Source organism: Chrysochloris asiatica, unplaced genomic scaffold (assembly GCF_000296735.1).
Source record: "Chrysochloris asiatica unplaced genomic scaffold, ChrAsi1.0 scaffold00036, whole genome shotgun sequence".
Classification (NCBI taxonomy): Eukaryota; Metazoa; Chordata; class Mammalia; order Afrosoricida; family Chrysochloridae; genus Chrysochloris; species Chrysochloris asiatica.
In genome coordinates, this window is record NW_006408554.1 from 12,534,545 (window position 1) to 12,545,708 (window position 11,164).

General features: G+C 36.5%; 1 protein-coding gene across 1 annotated transcript in view; it reads left to right on the plus strand.

Moving 5' to 3' along the window:
* VCPIP1 (valosin containing protein (p97)/p47 complex interacting protein 1) overlaps positions 1-8,867 on the plus strand; it is a 44,914-nt gene extending 36,047 nt beyond the window's left edge. Inside the window, exon 3 of the mRNA XM_006860041.1 lies at positions 7,956-8,867. Coding sequence (XP_006860103.1) covers positions 7,956-8,827 — 872 coding nt within the window. The 3' untranslated portion in view covers positions 8,828-8,867. The remainder of the gene's footprint in view (positions 1-7,955) is intronic.
* The last annotated feature ends 2,297 nt before the right edge of the window (positions 8,868-11,164 follow it).

Consider the following 11,164-nt stretch of genomic DNA (forward strand, 5'->3'; position numbering starts at 1 on the left):
TTGCTTTTATTTTTTTCTGATTTTAATTTCATTGATTTCTGCTTTCATCTGTATTTTTGTTCTAGATGTTGGCTTATTGATTCTAAATTTTTGTTTTCTAATCAGATAGGCATTTGAATTCTATATATTTCTCATTAAGCATCCTTTTTCTTTCTCCCCTTTCATTTCTTCTGGCTTTGGAAATGTATTGATATCATTTAATGAGTTTTTAGATGTTTAGTATTGACTATGGGATTCCAGTAATTTAGGTTAGTGTTCCTTGTCTTCCATGCCAATGAAAATAGCTTCTCTAGGGTTTTTTTGGGGGGTGGGGGTGGGGAGCAGGGATTTTTTAAATAGTTGTATGTGATTGGTTTGAAATATTTTTTTCTAGAAATGGCACTGAGACAATTGGGTTTCTACCTGCAAAGAAACAAAATTGAACTTCTTCCGTTTACTTTGCACAAAAATGAATTCAAAATGGGTCATAGACCTAAATATAAGAACTAAAATTCAAAACTTAAAAGAAAATATAGGAGTGAATCTTTGTGACCTTGGGTTAGGTAGAGCATGATTCTTGTGATGTGGTATGTCCAGAATAGACAAAAGTAGCCAGAGAGTAGACAGTGGTTGCCTTCTGCTGAGAAGGGATGGTATATGGAGAGGGACTGCTGATGGGCTCTGAGGTCCTACAAGTGATTATAGTACTGATTGCTCTTTGAATGTCCTAAAAGCTTTTGAACTGTAGGCTTTCAGTGGATGAATGACACTGAATTATATCTCAATAAAGCTGTTCTCTTTAAACTATGTTAGCTGAGGTATTTATCCTTACTTAAAGGTAGTATTAGGAGGTAGTTTAGAGCTTTGCAGTCAGATACTCTGAAATCAAATTCTGAAACTTCCTTTGTGACTTCTAAGTGTCAGTTTCATTATAAAGTAAGCATGATAAAATATGAGGGGTGTTGTAAGGAGTAAATGAGACAATGAATGTAAAAGACTGTGCAAAGGGTTGTACCTAAGAAATGCTTAGCAAATACATATTAGAATTTTAACTGTTATTTACAAGTTTAAAATTCTTTTGACTACAATATAGTACTTTGAAATGAATTATCCTCATAAAATTGTCTTAACCTTCCAAAATGCAATTTAATACTTGTAAAATTTTCTACTATTTTTAGATAAATTTGTGTGACAAATCATTATTATCATCCTGTGGTCAAAGGACAATATGCATGTCCTGGTGTGGCTCTGTAGGTTAATATGCTGGACTGCAAAGCCGCTTTGAACAAGGTCAGCAGTTCAATCTCACCATCCACTCCTAGGAAACCCTACACAGAGTCTTTTTGGGTCAGAACCTCCCAGTAGGCACTTGTGGACTGGTGACATCCCCCTACCTAGCTCTGCAACCACAGGCTGTGCCTGCTCCAATCACCGCAACCCAGCCCTGCCCACTCAGGACCATCAGTGACTTGTAACCCAGGCACCCTCATTCCAACCACCTGCCAACCAACAGTACACACATACACAACACACAACCTGGAAACCAGTGAGAATGTACCCTGTACCCACTCCTAGGTGACCAATAGGACAGACACATCCAACACCTCATCAGCAACACCACCTATATCATCAGCCACCCTGCAAGACCAGTGAACAGAGACCCATGCTCACACCCAGCTGCTATCCCACCCACTCAGAGACATGTGGTGGGAGCTCCAATGTGGTGGCCACACCAGCAACCAGAGTATCACTCCCTCCCCCAACTCAGATATATCAAAAGAAAACAAAGAACAAATATATAGTAAATCAGTATACCACCTTAATGCCTCATAGTCAATAGACAATATCAGATCATAAAAGAAGAGAATGGCTCCAGCAAGTGACTAATGTAAAGAACTAGAAAACCTACCAGAGCAAGCAGTAATAATGGAACTACCTGGTAAGGAATTCAAAAGACTAATATTTAGGATTCTCCAAGAGATCAACAAAAAGATAAAGGAAAATACAGACAAAACCAAGGAAAATACCTGAGAACTTTATCAAAGAGTCCTTTTCCACCATGACAATGCTCTTGCTAATTCCTCTCCTCAAACAAAGACAATTTTAGGAGAGTTTCAATGGGAAGTCATTAGGCATCTACCTTACAGTACTGATTTAGCTCCTTTTGACTTCTTTTTTTTTTATCCAAATCTTAAAAAATCTTTGAGTACCCATTTTTCTTCAAGTAACAATGTGAAAAAGATTGTATTAAGATGATTAAATTCCCAGGACCCTCTGTTCTTTAAGGAATGGCTGATATTATCACTTCTGAGACTTTCTTGATCTTGATGGAGCATATGTTGAAAATAAAACTTGTATTTTTAATTTTTATCTTTTAATTCCATTTTTCCACAAACTTTTTGAAGCCCCTAGTATTAGATGTATTATATTGAAAATCCCAGTAGGCTACTTTATAGAAATCAGTTAACTGATTTTAAAACTTATATGGAAAAGTAAAGGACTTAGATTGGTTAAAACAAGTTTGAAAAAGAAAAGAATTAGAAAACTCTTATTAATTTTATGATTACTATAAAGTTAATCAAGGAGCCCTAGTGGTGCAGTTGGTTAAACATTGTTTTAAACAGTGGGTTAAACAGAAGGTCTGCAGCTCTAATTCACTAATCGCTCAGAGGGAGAAAGATGAGTCCTCTTCCATAAAGATTTAAAGCCTCAGAAACCCTGTGAAGCAGCTCTGTATGGTCCTATACTGATCCTATAATTGGATTGACTGGATGGCAGTAAGTATGGTATGTGGGTATAAAGATACAGTTATCAAGACTGTGGTACTGGCAAATAGTCACTAGAACAGAAAGAGATTCCAGAAATAGACCCACCTTATACAATATGCTACATTTTGTTTATCCATCCATTTGTTGTTGGGCATTTGGGTTGTTTTCACTGTTTAGCAACTGTATATTGTTGTTCATTGCAGCACTGTTCACAAGTCTTGAGTTTCTGCTTTCAAATCTTTTGAGTATATACCTAGGAGTGGCATTGCTGGGTCATATGACAACTCTACACGTGAACTTCACCAGATGTAATACAAGTAATCTAATTGACTATGTCTGCAGAAGAGACAGTGAAATAGCTCAATATTATCAGCCAAAACAAGACTTGGAGCAGACTGTGGAACAGATCATCAGTTGTTCATATGCAAGTTCAGGGTGAAGCTGAAGAAAATTAAAACACATTCACTAAAGCCATATCCCACCTCCATTTAGAGACGATCTCAAGAACAGATTTGATGTGTTAGACACTAATGACTGACGACCAGAAGAGCTTTGGATTGACATCAAGAATGTGATACGAAAAGAAAGCAAAAAGTGATTAAAAAGACAGGAGAGAAAGAAAAGACCAAAATGATGTCAGAAGAGATGCTAAAACTTGCTCTCCCGTGTAGAGATGCTAAAGCAAATAGAAGAAATGAGGAAGTCAAAGAACTCAACAGAAAATTTCAAAGGGTAGCTCTTGAAAACAAAGTCAAGTATTATAATTAAATATGCAAGACCTGGAATTAGAAAGCTAAAGTGGAAAACACGCTCAACATTTCTCAAACTAAAAGAACTGAAGAAAAAATTGAAGCCTCAGCTTGCTGTATTGAAGGATTCCATGGGCAAAATACTGAATGAAACAGAAAACATCAAAAGAAAATGAAAGTTATACAGTCACTTTAACAAAAAGAAAGTCAGTGTTCAGCCATTTCAAAAGATAGCCTATAGTGAAGAACTGATGATACTAAAGAAAGAAGTCCAAGCTGTATTGAAGGCAATTGGTGAAAAACAAGGGTCCAGGAATTGATAGACTACAACATACTGAGGCAGCACTGGAGGCACTCACTCACTCATCTATGCCAAGAAATTTGGAAGACAGCTACCTGGCCAACTGATTGTAAGAGGCCTATATTTGTGCTCAATCCAAAAAGAGGTGACCCAGCAGAATGTGGATATCATTGACTAATATCATAATACCACATTCAAGGAAAAATTTCGTTAAAACGTTTATAACAGTGTAATCTGCAAGGAACTGCAAGAACTCAAGCCAGATTCAGAAAGGTTTTTTTGACTTTGTGAATCATGACAAGCTATGGATAACATTGCCAAGAGTTGGTATTTCAGAACACTTCATTGTACATGAGGAACCTGCACATAGTCTAAGAGGCAGTTTTTAGAACAGAACAAGGGAATACTGAATGGTTTAAAATCAGGAAAGGTGTTTGCCTGGGTTGTATCCTTTCACCATAGTTATTCAATCTGTATGATCAGCAAATAATCTGAGAAGCAGAATTATATGAAGAATAACATGGCACCAGGATTTGGAGGAAGACTCATTGAGAACCTGCAATATGCAAATGATACAGCCTTACTTACTGAAAGTGAAGAGGACTTAAAATGCTTAATAATAAAGATCAAAGACTGCAGCCTTCAGTATGGATTGTACCTCAATGTAAAGAAAACAAAAATCCTCACAATTGGACCAATAAATAGCATTATGATAAATGTAGAAAGATTTGAAGTTGTCAGAGTTCATTTTGCTTGGATCTACAATCTACTCATGGAAGTAACAGTCAAACAATCAACTGACCTATTGCATTAGGCAAATCTGCACAAGAACTCTTTAAAGTGTTAAAAAAGCAAAGATACCAGATTGAGGACTAAGGTGCGCTTGACCCAAGTATATGGTATTTTCATTTGCATGTAAAAGTTGGACAATGAATAAGAAAGACCATAGAAAAATTGATGCATTTGAGTTATGATTTTAGAGAAGAATATTGAAAATACCATGGTCTGACAGAAGTACAAACAAATCTGTGTTTAAAGAAGCATAGGCAGAATAATACTTAAGACACCACAGGGACCAGACTTCATCTCTCATACTTTGGACATATTATTAGGAGGGCTTAGTCCTTGGCAAAGGACATTATGCTTGGTAAATTGGAGGGTCATTGATAAAGAGGAAGACCCCCAATGAGATGGATAGACACAGTGGCAGTAAAATAGACACATCACAACAATAATTGTGATGATGGCACAGGACTGGGCATTGTTTTCTTCCGTTGTGCACAGGATTGACTGGACAGCACCTAACAATAACATGATTGTTTTATTTTTCTGAGGAACTGTCAAGAGTGTTTTCTGCAATGGCTGTACCAATTCACAATCCCACTAAGAACAGTTCAGGATTCCAATTTTCCCACATTGTCACCAACTTTTATTATTTTTAGTTTTAGCCAGAGCCCTGGTGTGGCACTGTAAGATAAAGCACTGGACCACGAGTTTAGTTTGAACCACAAGGTTGGGGATTCAAACCCACCAGTTGCTCTTCGGAAACCCTATACAGGGTCGCTAAGAGTCAAAAGTGGGAGTGAAAGAGTATCTAGTGGTTTTGATTTTCCTCTCTCTGGTGACTACTAACATTGAGCATCTTTTCATGTGTTTGTGGCCATCTGAATGGCCAATTTCCTCTTTGGTGAAATGTCACTTCAGGTGCTTTCCCATTTCATAATGGGTTTATTTGTCTTTTTGTTAACTAGTGGAAATTTTTATGTGGATATTTTGGTTGTTAGATTATTCTTTGTATATGAGTTCTGAAGGTATTTTCTCCTGTGATAGCTTGTCTTTTCACTTTTTTGATAAAGTCTTTTGGTGACCAAAAGTTTTTAATTTTTATGAGGTCCCATTTATTTATTTATTTTGTCATTTGATGTTTGTGGTTTTGTTATTATATTAGATAATTCATTGTTGAAAATAACCTTTTTGATCTAATATAAAAATTAGATCAAAAGGTTATGTTGAAACATGCCTCTGCTATCAGTGGGTGGCTGCATACAAATTCTCTCATCAAGAAGCTGTGGTTGCTTAGTGGTTAGGAGTCAGGCTGCAAATCTCATGGTCAGCAGTTCGAAACTACCAGCGCCTCCGTGGAAGAAAGATGAGGCTTTCTGTTCCTGTAAAGATTTACAGCCTCAGAAAGCCTGTACTGGGTCACTATGAGTCGGAATGGACTCCACAGCACATAACCACCACCACTACCCGTCTCATCAGTGTGCCTTCAAAACAAAGGTCCAGTCAGACAGTAGCTTCCAGGGGGAGCTCTGCTAGGCTAAATTCAAGGCAAAGAGGACAGCTCAGGGGTTGTGGTGATTTTTTTTGGGAATTCCCAAGGAATAGTCTTGACAGACTTTGTTAAAGGACAAAAGACAAATGCAAAAAAATAAGGCATCAACCATGTGCCCACAGCCTTCTCTGCTCAGCTGGGTTCACAAATTCATTCAGTGGTCACACAGAACTGACACCATACTCACAGTTATAGGATTTATTAAGGAAGTTAATAGGTTACAGTTCAGGGTCAGAAATGTTCAGGGCAGAGTTCATCCAGCCAGAACAGCCTGTCCTTAGCTTTACCCACAGGCAGCTCGCTCTTTCTGCCCAGTCATTGTTACAGAACTCTTTTAGGGTTGCTGATAGATGCCGCAGAACACACCACTCCACCATAAGCCTCAGCCTGAATGCACTTGAGTTTAGCTCCATGGATCAGAAAACCTATTTTACCTAATTAAGTGCCTATAGGTACCCCACTCCACAAGCAAGCCTCCTGGTCAAAGTCACCCAGCTTTACTTGCTCTGTGGCCTGGGAAGCCCATCTCTCTGTTTCATTCTCTGGCTCTTGGTTCTGCTGCTACTGCTCATCTTCCACTTTCCCAGTGTCATAGCTTTCTATCCCTGGATCAAGGAAGATCAGTGTACAGGTATCTCAGTGTCCAAATGTGTGTGCCAATCCTGGCTCTTTCTTCTCAATGGTAATGAGATCCCCCTTCTGTTTCCGAGATGGCTTATTTTATACCCATGTTAGTTTCAAGTTTTTATAAATACAATGAACTCTGTTACCATCAACAGCTGAATCATGCCATCCTATCAATATCTTCTCAGATGATTGGTAGGAGTTACAGAGACTAAGCCTAGAAAATACATATTAAATAATTCACTACACAACAACACTCATGGGAGCTTATTAGAAAGAAGTTTAAGAAACTTGAAAACTATATTGGTGGGAAAAAGGCCAGGAAAGTAGTGCTGAGAAATTTTTGTTTTCATCACACAGTCCACCCACTGTTTCTTGGAGGGTAGCAAGGGCTGTCTTGAGATTTTCATTGGGAAACCTTATCCCATCCATCCTACAGCCCTGACCTTACCCCTTCATACTTCTTTTTATTCCCCAAACTCAGAGAACATTTAAAAGGAACACAATTTGAGTCTCTTAAAGGTGCAAAACCTGCCATTTTGATGTGATGTTAAAGAACACAAAATTCTAAAGTGGAAGGGAAGGGTTAGACAGTTGGAAAGATTGCCTTCAGAAGTATATATACTTCTATGGAGATTATGTCAGGAAATTATAACTTCTTCACATTGTAATATTTTTGTTTAAGAAAGGTTTCTATGATTTTGTAGTAGTACTTTTTGTTGTATCCTTGTATGTATCTATGACACACTGTAGAAACAGCTTTTATTCTGGTATTCCATAATTCATTAGAACTGGTTATAAATTTTGATTCAACTTAATGTGCAAGAAGTTTGATATACCTCACTTTGCAAAGTTTATGACTTGAGTTTTAGAAAATAAAATGGATTTTCTTACTGGTTGATGTTTTCCTTATAGCTTAGCTTTTTGTTTTAAGCCCCTTTCCTAGCTTTGAAGTAGGATAATGATTTTTTTTTTTTAAATCTTCTGGGAAAACTATTTTAAATATATAGTGGGGTTTTTTTGTTTTTTGTTTTTGTAACGGAGTACATTCTGATTCTCTTTTGAAAGCCATTATCTGTAAATTCTTATTCAAAATTCATTCTTTAATGTATTTCAACTGTAATGATCTTTATAATATTCTTGCTAATACCTTAAGTGTGATTTAAAAAATATTAAATTTATCTTCTCTCCTTCTTTAGGTATGGCTGATGGCAAGCACTGTACTTTTCCACATCTACCTGGCAAAACCTTTGTCTATAATGCCTCTGAAGATAGACTGGAATTGTGTGTGGATGCTGCAGGACATTTCCCCATCGGTCCTGATGTTGAAGATTTAGTTAAAGAGGCTGTAAGTCAGGTTCGAGCAGAGGCTACTGCAAGAAGTAGAGAATCAAGTCCCTCACATGGGCTACTAAAATTAGGCAGTGGTGGAGTAGTGAAAAAGAAATCTGAGCAGCTTCATAATGTAACTGCCTTTCAGGGAAAAGGGCATTCTCTAGGAACTGCCTCCAGTAACCCACACCTTGATCCAAGAGCTAGGGAAACTCCAGTTGTAAGAAAGCATAACACAGGGACAGATTTTAGTAACAGTTCCAGTAAAACAGAGCCTTCTGTATTCACAGCTGCTCCCAGTAACAGTGAGCTTATTCGAATAGCTCCTGGAGTAGTAACAATGAGAGACAGCAGGCAGCTTGATCCTGATTTGGTTGAGGCCCAGCGAAAAAAATTGCAGGAAATGGTTTCTTCTATTCAGGCTTCAATGGACAAGCACTTGCGGGATCAAAGTACAGAGCAGTCACTGTCTGATCTTCCTCAAAGGAAAGTAGAAGTTGTGAGTTCTGCTTCAAAGTCTGGGACTCTTCAGACTGGCTTGCCTGAATCTTTTTCTTTAACTGGTGGCAGTGAAAATTTGAATACAGAAACAACTGATAGCAGTGTGGCAGATGCATTGGGAACAGCCTTTGCCACAAGGTCAAAAGCACAAAAGGGAAATTCTGTGGAGGAGCCTGAAGAGATGGATAGTCAAGATGCTGAGATGACTAACACAACTGAGCCAATGGATCACTCTTGATTTACTTAGAGGCTAATGAGGGCAGAATGTTTATTGTGAATATGTAATATTTGTTGGCTGGGCCACATAACTTGATTAGCCATTAAAAATCTTGTACGTATATTTCAGAGATTATATCTTGTTATTCAGTGCATGATAGCAGGTGTGTGATTGGCAATAGCTTTTAATATACTGCTGTCCAAACTGGCTCTGAATTACATATAAATTAGTTAATAGATCTGCTCAGATGAGCTTCTTTCATATATGTGGTTCATTAGATGTTCTTTGTAATTTTAATTCCATGAAAGTCTTAATGTTTCAAATATGAAAATTCTCTTCACTAAGTATATTTGTTATCTGAAAGGCTAGAACTGGGGGGAAATGAGATTTTGCTATTGTTGATGTCATCAAGGTAAACTATCACATATATTTATTAGAGTGTAAAAAAATTTTATGTAAATTTGAAGGTTGTTGAACTAAATTGTATCCTAACATTTATAAAATGATTTGTTAGGCTCTATTGGGATCCTGACATTACCGTAGACATAAACACATTCATAGAGATACGTGTTCTTGGTGAAAATATCTTGAAGATAAAGTGTGATGATAAATATTTTGTTGCTTTGAGTAAGGTTAGGGAGAGAAAAAGTCTATTCTAGAATGATAAAGTCAATGTGATTCAGTTATGTTGCTGTCTGAGCCAACACAGCCAATTGTGTGCTCTTGTTATTGATAATATGTTACCATTGTTATTTGAATCTTGACTTGGACATGTACCACCTAATTTTTTTATTATTATTATTTTTAATAATCTTGCAGAAAAGTTGATTGCAAAGTGTGGTAGACAATGCAGTACAAAAATAATGGTAACAATAGTTAATAATCTCTAATTTTCAGAGTTTTTCAGATTCACAGAGAATTTATAAATAAGAATTTATCTTTATGAATGACTTACACTGATCTGCAATTTTGATCAATGGTATTTAAGCTTGAATATGCTAAGTGTCTTTGAGCCCCTTTGAACCAAAAATGTTTCCTTTCTCTTAGAGTCCTTATGATTTATTTGTTGGCTTCACTTGGAGTTTGGGATGCAGATTTTGCTGCATCGTATATACCCTGATCAACATGGCATTTGCTTCAATAGTGTATTCATCAAGTCTTTTGTGCCAGCTTCCTTGAGAAGCAGCTCTCATGCTTATTCCTTAAAGACAAAGAATGTTTATACTGAGATTGGTATTGCACTATTTTATCCTATTCTACAAATATGTATTCTGAAATGTACATTTCAGTCCATTTTTTTCCTCTGTTCACCCAATTAAGTTGAATTTGAATGGATGAAAGACAAAATGTATGTTAATACAATCTCTTACCTAGAGCATTCAAAGCCTGGCTGTCTCTTGTTTGCACATGTAACAGATGCAAAACTGTATTTGCATTCTGAGAAAATGTACGTCTGAAAGTATATTATCAGGTGTTTAAAAATCTCTACCTGTTGATTCGTAGACAGTGTTTTAACTTGTGTTTCCAAATAAGGGAGGTTTTGGTCTTCTTTCTATGAAAGTATCTCTAATTGAGTCCACTTATTAAATGAACTCCTCCATTTTGATTAAGGAAAGAATAGAGACTCTCAACATTTTACAAATGATAGCTGAGCAAGATAAATATTTGGTCTAATTTTATTACGTACTTTTCTTTAAATTACCACGTTTTATCTCCATTCTTCTACTTCCAAATTTACTTTCAAGCATCTTTTTCTATATCAAAGCAGGAGGAAAATTTAGAACTTTTATATTGTGCCACTAGTATTATAGAAAGTGAGAGATACAACTACTGAATAATATTTCCCACTTCTGTGTGTATTAAACTAAAAATTACAAATGTCACTAACCACTAAAGTTATTTTTTTACTTTTTCAGCCACTGAAATATATCCTTACTTTTTTTTTTTTTTTGGTTTAAATGCAGGCATACTGTTTAACAAGCTAATACACTGCTTCCAGGTAAATGATAATCACTTTTTCTTTAACAAATATTTTCTTCACCTGTGACTTGATGTTTTTAGTTAATAACTGATATGTGTACTCTTATAGCATACAGTGAAATTTCTGAAATAAATCTATCTCCCTCCCCATTTTATTAAATACTTGAATTTAGTATAAATTAGAATATACATGCGAAAGTTAGAAGATGGGCTTACGCTCTAACAATGCTTGAGGAAGCATTCTCTTGCCACAGCAAAGCCATTTAGAAGCCAGTTAGGTATTAATATTACAATAAGAGCTTGGGTTCCCCCTTGATAAAAAATAAAAGGCGTAATTCTGAGAAATTGTCACATTCCCTGAAATTATTTTAAATCAGC